The sequence below is a fragment of the Panthera uncia genome (genome assembly GCF_023721935.1).
Source record: "Panthera uncia isolate 11264 chromosome A3 unlocalized genomic scaffold, Puncia_PCG_1.0 HiC_scaffold_11, whole genome shotgun sequence".
Lineage (NCBI taxonomy): Eukaryota > Metazoa > Chordata > Mammalia > Carnivora > Felidae > Panthera > Panthera uncia.
Window position 1 is genome coordinate 56,625,650 of NW_026057578.1, and position 19,174 is coordinate 56,644,823.

The 19,174-nt window shown below is 40.8% G+C and overlaps 1 protein-coding gene across 1 annotated transcript; it reads right to left on the reverse strand.

Moving 5' to 3' along the window:
- Nucleotides 1-364: 364 nt before the first annotated feature.
- On the reverse strand, nt 365-17,729 carry IL1RL1 (interleukin 1 receptor like 1). The gene is made up of 10 exons (XM_049651273.1): nt 17,653-17,729; nt 16,903-17,113; nt 15,700-15,874; nt 15,422-15,584; nt 12,560-12,631; nt 11,011-11,152; nt 10,772-10,917; nt 5,052-5,198; nt 3,891-4,058; nt 365-1,208 (listed from the first exon to the last, which is right to left on the reverse strand). The coding sequence occupies exons 1-10, from the start codon at nt 17,711-17,713 to the stop codon at nt 823-825; spliced, it is 1,671 nt and encodes a 556-aa protein (XP_049507230.1). The 5' UTR covers nt 17,714-17,729; the 3' UTR covers nt 365-822.
- Nucleotides 17,730-19,174: the final 1,445 nt, after the last annotated feature.

The following is a 19,174-nucleotide window of genomic DNA, read 5'->3' on the forward strand; positions in this document are numbered from 1 at the left end:
TATGATGTTAAGTAGAAAAAATGTATAAACCCTACACACTGTGCCAGCTCAGCTATATTAACAGAACATTTAAGTACAAGTTAAAAATTTTTTAAATACGAATTTACCCAAATGTTTAAAAGTCATTATCTTAGGATGATGGATTTGTGGATAATACTCACTCTTTTCTTCTTTGATATTTTCTGTTCTTCTGTAACTTTTAGAATGAGAAAAAAATATTTCTAAAGAGAATAAAAATATATCAAAGCGACTTTAGAACTGCAAATACTGATTGTAATGGCAGTTGGGTAAGGGACCCCAATGGTATCCACAATATTGAGATGATAAAACTTAGCATCCATTAAAATAAAATATAATAATTTTTGGTAGGTTGGAAACAAGATTTGCTGCTAATATTCTGCTTGTGGGAATCGGAGTGTTCTTCACGGTTACATGAAAATTTCGCTCTAATGCTTTTCGTTTGTTCAAAATGTAGAATATTGACAAGGAAAACGGGGCAGGAGAACAAGAAAGAGAGAGAAAGAGGGAAAAAAGAATAGTGAAAAGATCCTAGGTCTTATGGAGAAAGACCAGCAAAAGGAGAAAGGGAAGGAAATGTGGGGTGAAGAGAGGGGGAGCGAGGATAAAAATTTCGGGGCATTTTGCATCCATCCAGAATCAGGAAAATGGAAGTAAAGTTGCTAGATGAAACCTGAGGCCTGAACACCCTTGACATGTCCCCATTTCTCATGCCTCTGCTCCAGGGTCTGGCCCAGGGGCGTAATCCTGCCAGAAGGAATGCAGATCTAGGAAATCTGGTGCACCAGCACATCAAAGCAAGCGCTACTGCCCCTGGGTACTCAGGGAAGCCCAAGTGGATGTCTTCCTTGAGGGTTTGTTTGGCACAGGCATGTGGTACCTCACGTGCTTCCAGAACTTGGAATTCCGGGACCGTTTGTTGGCCACATCATCTTCCTTCCACTTGATGGTACCTTGCATTTCCACGACGTGCTTGAGGGAATCTTGGAGCTCCCCAAACTGCATCCCTCCTGGCTTGCTCAGAGCCTCTAATTCTATAAGAATCACCTTGGAGTCGTTCTGGATGAGGGCACTGTGCAAGGCGATCTCCTGCTCATAGGCAAACTCCCTGCAGTGAGTGATTTCAGGAGTCAGGATAAAAATGTGCCGCCTACTCTTTCGTATGTTGGTTTCCACTGAGGTGGCTGCATCTGGGGATAAAAGACATGGACCAGATTTCCTGTTGATGCATTTTTAAGTCTAATGCTTTGATCATAAATGTTCTGAACTTTAAAAAACTGTTATTGTTATAGCCTGCCATGAGATTCTGACACTGATCAATTCTTTATTCAGGAAAGTGGGAATGAGCTTGGATGGACAACTTGTGTTCATCTTCTCCTTCTCACTGTCAGAACATCAGTCCCAAAGCCTTCTTCCTTCCCAGGTAGAGGGGTCCTAACTAAAACAGAGTCCTTGGAGTTAAATGGGAATGTAGAGATATTTAGCAAGAGACTTAGAATTCAAGTTCATTAACTACATGTTGCCCTCTTCGAATATTAGTTTATGTGTTTAATAGGGCTTAGAACTTTAACTCTTAGGAACCCTTGCTTCTCTGAACTGATTCATGGGGAGTCCTGGATTCATGTCTTTCCCCAGGATCTCTGTTTTAGAAGCTGATTTGATCCAGACTAGAAAAATCTTAAGGAAGACCAGATCCCCTTATCAAGTTGGAGTTAATACAGCATCAACTCCAAGATGATAGCAGGTAACTTCTGGACAGACTTAGAAAGAACATGTAAAATACTCAGCTCTCACCGCAAGGAGGTAACAGCACGATCAAAGAAGCTTAACCATGAATGAAACCACTCAAGATATTCCTAGAGGCTGGCAGCTGAAAGACTGCCAATTCATGTAGTGGGAACTAGGGAAATAAATGTTAAATACTGCCAGGTAGAGACCTTATGTTGGTCAGGATCCCAACATAAAACTTGGCATACTCAAAGGACTGACTTAAGAGAGTTTAATCAAAGGTCAATTTATAAAAGATGTGGGCAGACCCAAGGGAAATCAATGAGAGATACCTCAGAACCCCCAACATTGGAAATAACACAGGAGGCATTACCACCCTCCAGGTATGAAGGGGAGGAAGCAGTTATGGAACCTAATGAGTATGAAAGCAGCTATCAAGAGCCCTTGCTTTGGGAGAAAGGAGCCCAGCCACCCTGGCAACCTCACAAGATGCCTGCCTCTGACCTGCCCCCGGTGCTCCCTCTTGGCCAAACTCAGCGTGGAGCAGAAGGCAGGGGTGTGATGGATTCCATAATGACCAGCCACCCAGGGCCATTGGATGGAGTGGGATGCAGAGTGGATTTGAAGGAGCAAACGGAAGATACCTAGGAGGGGAAGAAATATACTGATGCAGGCAGTCATGATCTTTTTCTAAGGGAAGAGTGAAGTTTGGTGTTGTTTTGTTAGATCTGATTTTATTTTGGTTGAAGTAAGGTCAGAAGGCTTCCCCTTGAGGGAGGGGAAGTAGGAAGTCTTCTCACATGAAAACCAGCACAATGCAGGCTACACGAGCTTGAGCATCAGCGAGCTGTCTGGAGCGAGACGGAGCTACAAGTGAGGTCAGTGGATCTCAGAAAGAAGAGATGAAGAGCTTGCAGCCAAGTGTAGCAGGTGCTGTGACATCACGAACAGATGGAATCCCTGCAGCTTCCTGTGCCGGTGTGTCACATGAAAAAGAACATTCGAGCACCATGACTTGCTCCTCTCGACTGGCCTGAGTAGCCAAAGGGAGAGTTGGAGGAGGGAGAAAGAATCCAGAGGAAACTTGGATTACATTTTCCTGGATTGTTCATTTTATAAGCCTCCCAAGCCATTATGGGGTGATTAACATTGCCCAAATAAATATTCCAGGACAAACCGGCTTCACCTTCCATGTATTCCTTTAAATCTATAGATGCTGAATCCCTCTTTTCAGTGGAAATGCCAGGTTAAGTTCACAGTCTACTAAGCATTTGCTTTATTGGAATTACCCTCATGATGCTCCTGCCTCATTCATATTCCACATGCTTCCTGGTCCCTGAGGAATTTGAGAAGGGCCTTAAGGAGGGTTCGTGGGTACTTGACATAAATGTAGAGAGACAAGGAGAACCGCTTCTGAAATGCCAGAATTACTCTCAAAGGTACATGGAATTGACTACACTTGATGAAACAGAAGACAGCTCTAGTTGTTGTGAGAATATACATCTGCAAATGTTTCCCCTATACAAGGAAAGTCATAAAGAAAGACTCTGAGGCCTTTCAACTATCGTAGCCAATGCCTCTGGATATTAGAACAAAATTCTTTGTTTTGTGAGTCCTCTTTCAGTTCTTCTAGGGAGAACTAAGAAATGTCAGTTATGTTAGTGGTGGATGTGGGAAGTAAGTAGGGGCAGTGCTTTGCTAAATCCACACTGCAAAGACCGCTTACTGTGTGTTCACGTCACTGACACTCCTGCGACAACGTCACGATCGGTTTGGCTATGGGGGCAGGAGGAGCAAAGAGTAAGTATCTCCTTCTTCCAGAGCAATACTTAAAAACCCTGGTTTTAAGGCATGGAATAATGATTGCAATTCCCTATCCAACACAGGGAGAAGACCACCTATCTCTTAGGGTTCTGACGAATGTGAATTTCTGTCCTTAATGTATTTTTTTAAGTTTATTTTATTTTGAGAGGGAGGAGGGGCAGTGAGAGAAGGAGAAAGAATCTCAGTCTCTGTCCGGCGCATAGCCCGAGGCGGGGTTGGATCCAGTGAAACATGAGCTCATGATGAGCCGAAATCAAGAGTTGGTCCTTTGACTGAGCTACACAGGCGCCCCTGTCCTTGATGTATTTTGACAGCTTTACCTTCTCCAGGTAGCACATCTCTCCCATAAATGCATAAGTTATAACCACATTTATTTTCCAGAACATCAGGCAGAATCTGGTAAACAAAATATCCCACAGCGCTGGCCCTCTCAGGACTATTTGTATAGTTCCGCGGATAGATAACGTAAGCATCGTAGATCTTTCCATCTGAAAATGAAAACAAGAAAAGCAACTTTATTACTTGGTTCTCCAAATTTGACTCTCGCTAGACATTCTTCACTCGATTTTATGGTTGCTGGTGATTGTATCCCACCCCCCAAAATATTCTGGAATCCAGAGATGGTGAGGACAATCTACTGCTACAGAAAGTCATCAGAAAATCAATCTTAATCCTAAAGTTCACCTCTTCACTGTCTCACACTGAATGAGAGAGAATAGGCAAGAGCCCGTCCAGTTTAGCTCATCACATCATATTGTCAAGTGTGAGTAATAATTTATTGAGAAATATTTATAGTCATGGATAACGAGTTCTTCTGCTGTTTGGGGCAGATCTCAATTTTATCTTTTGTTTTCTCCGTGCTTACCCAAGAAACGGAAATGCTCAAGTAGAATTTTTTAAAGGATCTGCATTTCCCACAAATTGAATAATTAGCCCGAATTGAGAGGACCATAGGGAAAATGTAAAATATATCTTCATCCAAAGGAAAGAATGGTGTTCTTGTTTAGCGGGGCACAATTGTATTCTTTCATGTGTCTACTTATGTGCATAGATAGGACTCTTTATGGAATGGGCTTTCTGGCAAAATACACCCGCATTCTGACGGCCCCTTCTAAACTGTTCACTTCTGGAAAACGGGAAAAATTTTTTTAATGTTTTAAATTCCATGAAGTTTTGCCAATACACATTTTCCAAACTGTTTAAACCACTCTGGGCTTGGGGCAGATTCTGTTATTTAGTAGGAACAGCAATCCTGTTGGGAAGGAAATCTGAGGTGTTGAGATGAATCTCAGAACCATGAGAAGCAACAAAAAAGGATAGAAAATGGCTACTAAGTGAACTGAAAAAAAAAAAAAGGTCTACTTTGAATACATTTATCAGCAAAATCTGGATTTAGTCGACAGCTGTTAAGAGATCAACAGACAAGTAACCATCAGCCATTATGGATCCTTTTGAAGGAAAATTTGAAACTTGCCACTTACCATTCCTACTTTTGTAAGGTCTAGCTATGTCTCTCCAGAGCAGAATAAACTCAATCCAGAACACTTTTAGCATTATCACCATGATATTGATTAGCATTAACAAGATGCTAAATCCTGTCAGTATGTAGTAGGTACTTTGATGGTCAACTATTCAAAAGATAAAGGGAAGACAAAAATGATCACTATTGTTTCTAGAACAAGGTAAAATAAACAAATATATATGGATGCTGGCCTCCATTGGGCATATGAGAGATTCATACAAAAGATGCTTCCCTGGAATTTTCATGGCTGCTTTAAGAATCTGTAAGTGAACATTTATGGAGCACCTACTCTGTGCAAGGCTAGGCATCATAGGGGATTCTCAGAGCAAAAAAGGTGTCAAGGCCATGTAAACTTAACTAAGATAGTAGGTAAAAGTGCGATTTTAGCTGGCAGAGGTTCTTAAGAGTGCTGGCTCCGTGCTGGACTGGGCAAGGAAGCCTTCCTGCAGGAGGAGGTCCCTGAAGAATACGTATGTTTTAGAGAACTTTAAAAAGAAAAAAGAAAAATGTATTCCTGGCTACAGTGGATGCTATGAGCCCGAGGGCAGAGATGTGGTGTGTGTGTGTTCTGAGGAACTGGAGTGATCCATTTTGGGGAGTTAGAGGCAGACACAGTAAGAAGTATGTGTCAGGGCGAGGTTCTGACCAGACTTGAGATTCCTGTCAAGGTATTTTGTCTTTACTGTAAAGGTCATGGGAGCCCCTGATGAGTCTTGAGTGGAGTGTTAACAACAAAAGTGGTTTATAAGCAAGATTCATCCGAACGTAGGGGAAGGTTTGTTTCTGTGGGAGAGGCTGTAGGAACTTAGAGTAAAATTGATGGGAAGCTTCTGTAATACTTGGCAGTTAGAGGTAAGGAGGGCTCAGACTCCTGTAAGAATGAGAAAGGAATGGATGTACCTGGTATTGGGGCATGAAAGAGAATGAATCAACAGGTCTTGGGGTCTTACTGCATCTGGGGCTGGGGGCACAAGAAAGCAGGGAAGAAACAAGAATCTTGTAAGTCACTAAAGCATCACTGATGGAGAAGTCAAACTACTGGGGTTTTAGGTTCTACACACCCCTTACTTTTCTCATGGTGGACATCATTTAGCCACCATTGAACTGGGTCCTGTACTCACTTCTGCACAAGGTGCATATGCAAGATGGTTCCCATTTTCAATACTTATTAATAGTATTCTTGGACATTTTAGGTTTACTTCTCTCTTTGGAATTAACTATCTTCTTACAAATAGTGCCCCTGAAAGATGAACGTGAGAAGGACCTCACATAAGATTTGATTCTTACAGTGTTCTCCCTGCATTTTCACATGACGTCTCAAAGCATGGGTTCCTAGGCTTGCCATAGAAAATTTGTGACTTATCCATAGTCACAAATTCCTCCCTTGGCTCATCGGCCTGCTGAGCATCCAGCACCATGAAATGAAGAACGGCCAAGGTGAAGTGATTCAAAACCAGGGAGCAGAGGGTGTTGCTGAAAATTGGCAGAGAGTTTACTGACTGCACTGTCATTAGTGTAAATAATAGACACTCCCTAAGTAAAGCATTTCAACAGGATTGTCCACACCCTGCCCCAGTTCACTCTCTCTAAAGGTCCTACCTAGGCACACTCTGGGGGTGTGGAGGTTTTGGTGAAGTAAGTGTGCATGTGACCGGCTGCTTTCAACAGGAGGAAAGAAGTTAACCAAGTCAGTAAAGGAAGTTGAAGTCCCATACCTTCCTGTTAATGTAATGATTAAACACCAAATACTTTCTGAAGGTGTTTATAAACAGAAAAGCACTGTCTAAGTTGGAATCCTGGCTCTAACTAGAATATTTGGTAACTTATTCAACCTCCATTTGCTTCTGTTTCCTTCGCTGCAAAATTGGATGATAGTAACAGTCTCTTCTTCATGGAATATTGATCGAATAAATGAGAAATTTAATGGAAAATAAATAGACAGGTTCAAAGGAAACAATGAATAAATGTGTACTACTATTCTTATGAGTATCGAATATTTATTTAATCACATTGAATAATATGGGAACATAAGCTTTTAGAGTTTCGGTTTTCTAAGCCTCAAGGCAGTGTTGTAATTTCTTTTATTCTGTGATTAGAAATAAAGGCATTCATTGTGACGAGCTACTGTAGCAACTGTTTTTGTTTAATTTACACAGTTGTCAAAACAGAGTGTATCCATGTTTTTTGTGGTTTTTTTTAAGATTTTATTTTTAAGTAATTTCCATACCCAGCATGGAGTTCAAACTCATGACCCCAAGATCAAGCGTCACACGCTCCACCGACTAAGCCAGCCAGCCCCCGCCCCCCCCCCAGAGTGTAACCATGTGAATTTGAAGAAAAACAAGGGAAACATAGAAAATACAAATAAACTAGAAGGAAAAAAGTCACCAAGTACATGTAACGTGAAAACAATTCCAATACACAGGTAATGAGAGAACATTCATAAAGTGACAATATAAGCTTCACATGGGGATAATGATGCAATGGCAGCGTCAGGGCAGAGACTGCAGTTTCCCCTTTCCTTGGGGAACCCATGTGCCCACTACCATCACATTACCCTAACATGACGTCTTGACATTGTCCATATGTCCTGGGGTGACTCAGTTATAACTGAGAAAGCTGGAAACCCACGGAACTCAATAGCACTCAAAATCATCCAGGGAAGTCATGATTCTGTTTGTTTGGTAACAAACTTACAAATTGGTGGTTGAAATCTACATTAAAACAAAAATCCGAAGCACCACCTCAGGCAGAGACTTAGCACGAACATATCAAATTGGTGGCCTCCGTTTTCATCGCTCCCAATTTTTTTCCGTCAGGTTGTGCTTCTGTGTTTATCCAAATTAATCAGGGCTATATCCCACTTAGGGGTATAAACTGAGGGTTCAACTCTCCCTTTTGCTGTTTGACAAACACATTAAATAACTTCCATGTCGCTGTACATGGAATTACAAGTGTAAAAATACCATATTTTTCTCCCCGCCCATTTACACCAGATTAAATGCATCATCTAACGAATAGGATGTCTTTGCCTGGAAATGTAAACAAGTGAGGAAACTGACAGGTTCTCAGGAAGGATATGTTTGTAAAACTATTTTTGCTGACATCATTGCCTGTGGGGACACACCGACAGAGTGGAAGGAAGGAACAGACTGCCCCTGAGAGGAAGAGCGTGTCATCACTGACATTGATTAACAATGTCTGGGTCAGGTGATGATAAGAAGCACAATGACTCTTAGACGGTCTGTTTTGGACTCTTTACACAAATGTGTCCTCCTGTTACCTATACCCAAGACAGATCATTTGATCATTCTCTACATCCTGCCCTCATATGCCACTGATTATTTGTGAAAGGGAATGTTACATTTTAAAAGATTATATGTAGTGTCTGAATGTAATCTCTTGAAGAGTAGTCAGTTTCACATTTTTGTTATGACCATATTTTATTGCAGCAAATTATAATGAAGTCATTAAAGGCACGCTAGATTCAGATGAAACTATAGGAAAGTTACAAATAATCTGGCCCTTTTAAGTTACAGGGAAGGTTATTCAACCTGAGAAACATAAATGTAAACTGCTGTTTTGTGGTATAATTGAGCCTTATCGCTAGAGCAGTAGAAATGCACAAAAACAGTTTTCCTTGATAACTTTGGTGTGCATTCGCTTATTCGTTGGACCGATTTTTATTGGACACATGCTAGGTACCAGGCACTGCCCTACAGACTGAGCACACAAAGATGGGTGAGACGCCATTCCTGACCTCACAGAGGTTACAGTTATGTTCAGCAGACTCTCAGACAAACTTTTATAAGTGTGATGAGTGTGGAGACAGAAATAGGGTCCTACAGAAATACCTGGAAGAAACATATACTCCAAACTGGCGGTCACGGAAGGCTCCCCGTAAAAGGCAGCACCTGAATTGCATGTTGAATAACAGATACAATAAAGAAATGAGCCGAGCTATCAGACTTCCATTGAGTCTCACCTATATTTAGACTGGTAGTTACTAGAGGTGGAGGGGGAAGAAGTATGAGAAATGTGTTTTGGTTTCTTTCCTCTTCTTCTTATTCTTCTTCTTCTTTTCTTTTAGTTTAAATAAATTAAATTTTGGGGGTGCCCGGGCGGCTCAGTTGGTTAAGCATCTGAGTCTTGATTTCAGCTCAGGTCAGGTCATGACCTCGCAATTTGTGAGCCTGAGCCCCACGCTGGGCTCCTTGCTGACAGTTTGGAGTCTGCTTGGGATTCTCTCCCCCTCTCCCCCTCTCTCTCTCTCTCTCTGCTCCTCCCCTGCTCGTGCACCTGTGCCCACACACACTCTCTCTCTCAAAAATAAACTTCAAAAAATAAAAACATAAATAAATTGAATTTTTAAAAAGACAGGAGAAGAAAGACATGTAGCCAAGCAGTGTATGTGGTGAGATAAATGATAGTCTATCTGTATAATTGAATACTAAGAAGCCATTAAAAATTGTATTGTAGACGAACATTTAATATCATGGGAAGACTTCTACTATACATTAAGTAATTATAAAACAAGCAATAAAACCCTCTATGTAACTACAATAAAAACATGTTTATAATCAAAATATGTCTGAATAGAATTTATATGGCAGTACAAAGGCCTAAGACTAGCCAAGACGATCTTGATGAAAATAAAATTGGAAGACTCTACCCAAAATCAGGGTTGATTATAAAGCTACGCTAAGTGATACAGTATAGTATTAGCACACAAATAATTTCTTTTAAAGGGACAGAATGCAGAGGTCCCACACTTTTTCTGGAAAGGACCAAAGAGTAAACACTTTAGGTTTTGCAAGTATAAATAAATAAATAAATAAGCAAATTTAATATTTTATAAAATTTAACAATGATGGCACGTGATGTCTTATTAAAAAGTAACATCTAAGATCTTCTTACTGGAGTGGGCAGTAATTAAGTGCTTTACCTTTTTATCCACTTTGCCAGCTTCACTAACAATTTCTTTGTGACAAAAAAAATTATAGAAGAGAACATGTTTATAACATGTCATAAAAGTCATGCAACAAACAACATGTTCAGTTTACTCTTAGTGTGTTGTCTTTCGTATACAGTGAGACAGAGAGAGCTGATGAAATCGGGAGGATGGCCAAGGAAGCAGTTGGGTGTTAAAGAGGAACCAACAGGAGAAGGTAAGGGGTGGGGGAGGAGGGGGAGGAGGGAAGGGGAGGGAGGGAAGAGGGAGAGAACAGAGAGGAGTAGGAAGGGGAGGAAAAGGAGGAGGGAGAAAAGGAAGAGGGGGAGGAAGGGAAGAGAGGGAGGGGGATAGAAGGAGAGGAAGGGGGCTGGAGGAAGGAAAGTAAGGATAGGAGGAGGAGGGAGAGGAGGAGAGGGAGGAGAAAGAGGAGGAGGAGGGAGGTTGGAGGGAGAGGAGGAGGGAGGTTAGAGGAGGGGGAAGAGGAGGGGGGCAGGAGGGAGAGGAGGAAGGGGGAAGTAAAACAAAAGAGAGGCAACTAGGGAAACCAGACTACAAATGGTCAGTGATCTTAAGAGGAAAAACACAATGTATGAGATGGGCCTCTTCGTCTTGAGAGACTCCCCATGGAACCACACATGCCAACACATTGTTCTCCAAGAAAGTGATTTCAGCTTACAGTTGATGCAGCTAACTTGGGTGGCCAAAATCTCAGAAACACTCCTTACTTGGACTTCTCCGCTTTAGTCTTATGGTGTGCCGTGTCCAACCGTGCAAATTCAGAGCCACGCAGTCATACTCCACAGATAAATCTTCTTCTCTCACAGGCTCTATTTTTAAAACGGTGCTCAGACAAGTCAACTCATTGCTGGAACTAAGGAGGCAACCTGTTACCTTTAATGCTTGCTTTGCAGTTGCAAATTGTGTGGGAGGAGGAGGGGATGTTTTAACTTCAGTATAAAAATACCTTTGATTTTGCTCCCGGTCCTCGTGAATTCTTGGTTCTCCAAAGTTCTGAACTTTGCTTCCATTCACCTTCCACAGGATGCCGGCCATGATCTGAGAGCCTTTCCCAAAGCAAGCGGAGCAGGGTATGCTTGCTGGTTTTCCTAGATGAGAAGTGAAGAAACTCACCAATAACATTCAGTGCTGCCAGTAGTATTGCAATTTAATGTGAAAAAAATCGTTGAACGCCTGGTGTGTGCCAGGAATTGATTCCAGACCCCTTCCTCATCCTTAGCCCTTCTGTGTCCTTGCCTCCACCCACTTTGCTCACAGTTTGGAGGAAGCTCCACTCACGCTCCCCTCTCACCTTCCATGGAAACTAAAAAGGTGAATAATTCTGGTTTCACCAATCAGACATTATAAGGTGGGGCTTCTTTTTACTATAGATTGGAATTTCTTTTTAACTTCTTTCTTCCAAACCTTCCTCCTTTTACCAAATTCTCTTCATCTCTCTGTAAGTCACCTTGTTGGTAAAACTATATTTTGCTCGACCCAGCTACAATCCCAGCATTTAATCATTCAAGAGTGCTCTCCATTACTACCCCTTGTACTTGAGACTTCCTCTGCCCAGAACTGAAAGCGTGAGGGCTGCCCTCCTGCTTGGGACAGGCATTCAGGCATCCCTTACTGAGCTCTTGGTTCTGGACTCAAGAATTCTGCATCTGAAGAGGGATGAGGGACGCAGAGTGTCTCAGAAGATGATAAGGGTAGACACAGATGATTAAAACACAAGGTATTCTACTGTTCTATAGAAAGGTTGACAAATGACATGGAAATACAGAAGAAGAAGGCATTCCAGACTTCTCTGGACTGCTATGCCGCACACAGAAATGGTTTCTTTGGACCTCATTAGGTGGAAGCTCTGGTGGTGCCCATGGTAGTAAGGAGGGCGGGATGGGGAATGCTGTTTGAACTCAGTGTTGAGAGATGAGAAGGAGGAACAACATGGACAAAAGCAGGAAAGAATGTGGAAATGCTGCCAATCGGTGTAACAACTGTGAGGTGGTCGGTGTGGAGGGGACTCCAAGGCAGGTGGGGTTAATAGCTTCAGATGGGCCAGAATGTAGGTGAAGACTAGTTCATGAAGGGACTTGTTTTATGGACCAAGAACTTGAGTTATATCTAATTTCTAGTGGGAAACTAGTGAAGGCAGAGATGGGCAGAGTCAGAAAGCCTTGGTTCTCATCCTTCTATCACTGATTATCCATAACCTTGGGCACATCATTGATCCTACCTGAGCCTAAGTATCCACAAGCACAAATTGGAAACAATATCTACCTCCCGGAGAGAAGTAAGAATGAAATAAGATAGTCTGAACTGCAATACAAATGTAAGTGCTGGGTATTCCTAATATTAACAAGTGCCCGGTGGATGTTTCTACATGTAACATTTCATTTAATCCCCAAGATCCATCGTGTTAACTGCATGACCCATACTTGGAGAATCCAGACCAAGCGTCATATGGAAGGATTCTCCAGGTAACATTCACAGCAGTCTTCAAGTTTTCTTACCAATTTCCACTTCTTTTATTTCATTTTGTGGTGGGGCTATAATTACTGGAAACAAAGAAAAGCCTTCCTCATCTTAAATCAAAGACAAAGAAAATATAAATATTAGGATAGCATTGGATGGTCATCAGTATAAAGCTTGTGTTTTCATATTACTATCTTATATCATAGCAACGTTTTTCAAATTTTTCTGACAATGACCCATGGCAACAAATACACACATACACAGACACACAGAGACACACAGACACACACACACACACACACACACACACACAAATGAAAAAGAAAACATTCAAGTAATACTTTCTCTTATGACTTATGATACTCTTTTATATTTCCTATTCTCTTTTATATCATTAAAACAAATATTAATTAATTAATCTAACACATTAAATTAATTACCTGGGTTGCCAATTGCTAGAAAACTACAATTCTACAGAAGAAGAACAACATTACAGGAAAGAAGCTTTCAAAAGTTGCATGAAATGCTAGCATATATAAGGTACTGAGTAAATGCTTGTTGAATGAAAAAAAGGCCTATGAAAAAGATAAACATGTAAGCCCACACTTCTGCTCAGAGATTGCCACCATTGTGGTCCCTTCTGTAAGGAAATTCTAACTTCTGTGGCACTGATGCCTCGAGTCGGGGAAGGGGAGTCTTCTGAAATACTGCTACATTCTGACCTTCCTTGATTCTCATTTATTTCAGGATCGTGTGATTAAGGACCCCCATGATCTGGTGTTTAATAGTGAGAGACACTAATAACAATGTGGTCTGATGGTGCTTATTTTATATGATAGAGCATCAAAAACCTCCAAACCTTGTCTTCACGATTGCTTTCCACTGAGAAAGCTTCCACACTGACCGGTGCTACTTCATCCTGTATCTGTAGATCAAGTGATGCTAAAGAGACCGTGACTCCTTATAGATTTGACATGCTTGACTGTGAGGGATTTCCTCTGAATAGACTTTTATAGACTTAAACATTTGAAAACCAGCTTTTAGGATCAAATTAGCTACTTGAGGTCATTGATAATGTTGGACAAATTGCAAACCAGGATTATGTGAAATGGAATGGCATCACTTATGTCAAGGGGTTTTGAAATGGAGCCAGGAGGCCATTAAGGAGATGGGCCCATGTCCTCACTGGTGGAATCATGAACGTGTAACCTGACTAAACCACAAATATTCCAAGATGAAGCCCAAACATCTGCAAGTTGGTACAATAAAAGACTTTGCTTGTGTGTGATAGCCTTAGGAATCAATGATATTCAGTGAAAATCAGCCTTCTGCTGCCAACATGCATCAAAATTCTTTGTAAACAATGTATCACAGGCATTCCCTCTTTGCTTTAAAAACCCCTGACTTTATGGGGCTCCTGAGTGGCTCAGTGGGGTAAGCTCAAGGCCATGATCTCACGGTTCATGAGTTCGAGCCCCACATCAGGCTCTGTGCTGACAGCTCAGAACCTGGAGCCTGCTTCGGATTCTGTGTCTCCCTCTCTCTCTGCCCCTCCCCAGCTCGCATCCTGCCTCTGTCTCTTTCAAAAATAAATAAACATTATTTTTTTTTTTAAAAACCCTGACTTTTGTTCCCTAGTGGGACACTATGTGGGTTCTACCCAAATCTGAGTACCTCAAATTTACAATTCTTTGATCCCGGATAAACACTCTTGCTTACTCACTGCCTCCTAACAATTTTAGGTTGAGAATTAAAAACCACCCAGCAGTATCTCAATAGTCCTTTGTAGCACTTCTAAACTTCTAATCTAGTTAGTTATATTAGAGATTAAACAGATTTTTTTTCTATTTACAGAGCCTCTGACAACAAACTGGGAGAAGAAGAGTTAATCTTGCTTTCCAAATACGTGTATTATCATACCAAAAATGTTTATTAAGTTGGCATGCCAATCATGCTGTTTTCGAAAAGTGAAGTCATAGAGGAGAGAACCAGTCTGGCTTTAGATTAGTAACATAATCTCCCCCTAAAATTTCTTAAATCTTGATCGTGCATTTAGAAAAGCTCTTTGTGCTATTATAGAGAATGTGCAAGATAACATGAAGCTGGAGGGCATCTTAGGGACCATGAAGCATAGTAGCTCCTCCGTATCCCCAGGTTCACTTTTCAGGGTTTCAGTTACCCATGGTCCACCTCTGTCCAAAAGGTTTAAATTGAAAATTCCAGAAATAAACAACGCATAAATTTTAGCTTGCTCACTGTGCTGAGTATCACGAGAAAATCTCACAATGCCCCACTCTGTCCCACCCAGGAAGTGAATTGTCCCTTTTCCAGCAGATCCACATGATATCTGCCACATGCCCATTAGTCACTTAGTAGCTATCGTGGTTATGAGATTGGCTGTCATGGTATGACACTGCTCGTGTTCAAGTGTGCTTTATATTACTTAATAATACCCCCCGAAGCACAAGAGCGATGATGGTGGCAATTCAGAAAAGTCAAAGAGAAGCATTAAGCACTTCCTTTAAGTGAAAAGGTGAAAATTCTCAACTTCACAAGGAAAGACAAAAAAATCATATGCTGAGTTTGCCAAGATGTATGGTAACTTTTATTACAGTATATCATTGTAATGGTTCTATTTTATGACCACTTATTGTTGCTAATCTCTTGCCACATCTGATTTACAAATTAAACCATATCGCAGGTATGTATGTACATGTGAGAAAAAACATAGTATATACGAGGTTCTTCAGTACGATCCCTAGTTTCAGGCATCCACTGGGGGCTTTGGAATTACCTCTGCAGATAAGGGGGTCTTTAGTACAGGAAAATCAACAAGAAGGGCACAGTTTCTCCACATTATTTTTTTTAAATAATCAATTTTGTTAAATTCAGCAGCTTACCGTTCACTGTGAGTGATCTGGTCGCTGTCACGCTATAATTGACTCCATTTTCATTGTGGATAAATTTACATGTATAATCACCTGTGTCCTTGCTGGTTGCACCGTCAATCAGCAAAAATGTCTTGTGTGTGTGATACCTTGGTCCTTGAAGAGCTTTACAATCCTGAAATTAAAAAAACAAAACAAAATAAAACAAAAACCTCCCTTCCATTTCCAGTAACTCTTCACTTGCAGCTATCCTGTGTAATGTTATCTATTTCCCCCAAGTTTCCTTTTACCTTAAACCACTCAATAGGTGCCGTCCAATTGTACAAGTCAATCGTAGGACAATATATTTTGGAATTTGTTTCTGATCCAAATGTTGTTGAATACATCAGATGATCTGGAATATTGCAATTTGGCTGTTTTTTATATATGGTGACGTTCACATAGCCAGTCTTATTGAAGAGAGGGCTACCAAAATAAGTCAAACGATTTCAAAAAGTTACTCAGCATTATGAAATAACCTCATCCCATTCTAACTTTTGCTGAATGCTACTTTTGTTCTTCAAACAGTTGAGGTACAGTGGTTCTTTCCTTATTTAAAAGTATGTATTGAAATCTAGAATTTTAAATACTTTTTGCGTTGCATTTGAGAGCCAACATAGCCTCTGTGGTAGCCCTGAATATTTCCCTCACTATTTCTTTATACACTCTATCAGGTGCCATGCCAAGAACAGGATATTATAAAGATAGTTAGTATTTATTGAGAGTTTACTATGTAGCATTCATGGTGGTAACACCATATCAATTTATTCTCATAAGATGCTTTGAAGTGTGCTATATTATCATGTGTATTTTATAGATCAGGAAACAGAGGGACAGAGAAGTAGTTGTTGGCATCACACAGCTAACTAGTGACAGAACACGAATTTGAAACGAAAACTGGTCTGACCTCAGAACCTAGGTGGCCAACCATACACACCCTGCATTCCGATGTAGTTCATCTGACATATTGTATGTACCAAACACAGGTCCAAGATCAAAACATTTAACAATATGTATGTAGCGTAAGTAATTTGCAGGCACACAATCTTACACAACCCTTTTCAGCTTACCTTTCAGGCTTAAGGGACTAGTAACTGCCTTATGGCACCCACGATAGGCCTCTTTGACGCTCAACATCTAGATTACTGGGTCTTTTTTCTGGTTTGTTCCAACCAAAGTGAATGATTGCTCTCAGTTCTCTTGGTCACTAGGCAAGCTAGGTCTTTTCCTAATTGGGCTACAAATTCATTCTTGCAATTCTGCCTCTACATAGTTCATAATCACCCAAACCCCAACCCAATGGTGTTCCTAGAAGGACTCTTCTATTCAAATCGCTTTATAAATTCATCTGTTCCAGAAAGGTCTAGAAAGGGAAGGACAGTGAGGACAGCTCAGACCATCAACTATCAAAGAAAAGGGAGCAAGCCCAAAGATTATGGGTAGCTGCCTGGTACCTTCTGATAATGCAAGTATAAATTCCAGAATCGTTGACTTTGGCCGGGAGAAACTTAAGACGTTCCCCTGAGGCAAGTACATGATTTCTTTTCTGGGTAGTGATACATTTGTTGGTTTTTGAGTAATACCAATCCACAGGGTATCGAGATCGTCCTTGCCTAGGACATCTTACGATTAAAGCCTCATTTTCCAGGCCCCAGGATGATTTGCCTGCCCAAAATAAAACAGAAACCATCAATATGATCCTGAAGTGATCATCATCTAAAAACATTATAATTCCTATATTCTATCCTTCTAGGATGAAATTTAGAAGTGGGCTATTCTGTGTGACACTTTCACTGAGAAAGAACAAGTAAATGATTAAGATCTTTTATGAAAGGTTTTAATGGGTAGCACAGACGAATGAATTAACTTGGAGCTCAACCCCCTCACCCTGCCCCCAGGGGAGAAGCAGCCACATCTACATCTACAAAGCCTACTGCGGGACAGCAAATGCTTGCAGCACCTGCCGCGTGCAGGCAGCATGTGAAAGTTCGATGTTTATAAATACGTAAAACTAAAATCATGCTGTATTCTGAAGAATTTGTCCCGTTAGATTTGCAATAAAGAATGATCGAGGAGCATAAACGAGTTTTCCAGGTTCCGATTCAACTGGAGCAACCAGGAACAAGCGGTGTGAAACAAGGCAAATGTTTTGGGGATTACTTAATTTAAAATTTTAACAATTTTCACTGAAGAGCAATACTTACTAAACTTAGCTGCTGTGGAATGTACCAGAATTGTTGAAAGTGCCAAGACCCAAAGTCGCATTGTCAGTTCTTCAATCCAGAGCAAGTGTTGGTAACTAACTGTTGAGATTATTCAAGGCGAATCCGTGACATGTGATGGTAAAGGTCTCTCCTAGGAGGTAGACGGTGGCCCCTGAAATTTATAGCTGGAAAGCGGTTTCACTGTCTCAACTGAAACCTAAATCATACAAAATCACAAGCAAAGTATTTATTGCCAAGATTTTTGCTATTTCAATACCCCCCCCCCCCGGAGAGTTAATCAATCAACAGCTATTTATTAGATATAAATATGTATCACAGCAGGGTTTCAGGCATGAAACACTGCACTTATTCCTACTGAACCTTAAGGTCACGTGGGCCTTACAGGGGTCACGCTGTTTCATAGTATCATGAGAATGTACTGGAAGAAGCTGAATTAGGAGGAAAGAAAACTAGTTTCCATTTTTGAAACAAATAAAAACTATAAAATTCCACAGACCCTAGAAAATACAATATTATAAGTGGTAACACAAAACCACACATTTCCACCCAGGCTGGGGCCTGCCTGCACACAGGCATGACCCACTTGTAGGCACACATGCAAAGAGTCATCACAAAGCAGTTAAAATTATAGGAAAGTGACAGGGAAAACATTAATCAAGTAATTGCCCTAAGCCCTACACCAAACCCTCAAAAATGCACCCCTGCCTCAGCTTGTCCCCAAGCTTCACCAAAGTTATTTCAAGAATAGTCAAAGGTCTGTGCAAAATAATTACATACTTTTCTTTTTTCTTTCCAGCAAGGGAATCATTTAACTAGGTGGTTTTTTTCTTAAAAAGTCAGGGAAGGGAATTGAACTAATAGAAAAACTGACCAATAGATCAACTGACACAACAGACCTTAATATAATACTTCAAGGAAGCACATTTCCTGTAAACATCAGTCTTTTCATATTATGTGTATAGAAAAGTTGTTATTGTAAACTTTAGATAAGTAATTGATGCTTACCCAAACTGAAGGACAGAAGGGAAGGGACTCCAAGTCAATGACTGAGCTAAGAACAGCTTCCACCTCTTCTGGCTCCTTCCTTGAAGAGTCCTCAGGTGCATGAACTCTCTCTTTTATTTTGAAGGGGAGGCAGCCAAAGACATCCTACCATTCCTCACTCCACCCACGATGAAATGTGATTTTTTAGCCAAAATCCATGACTTGTTCAAAAATACTGGTGCATCATGTACCAAGAATTTTTGTCCTTGTTACATAAATATTTAAACATAATGACAACATTGAGTAATCCCTTTAGAGGAAGTAATCCTATCATCTCCCCTTGGTTTGGCATCAGTTTCTCAAGCTAAGTAATGCTTGTCTTTTACTGCCCTAATAATATTTTTAACCAATTTATTTATTTTGAGAGAGAGAGAGACCACGTGCGCTTGAGCAGGGAAGGGGCAGAGAGAGAGACAGAGACAGAGACAGAGAGAGAATCCCAAGCAGACTCCATGAT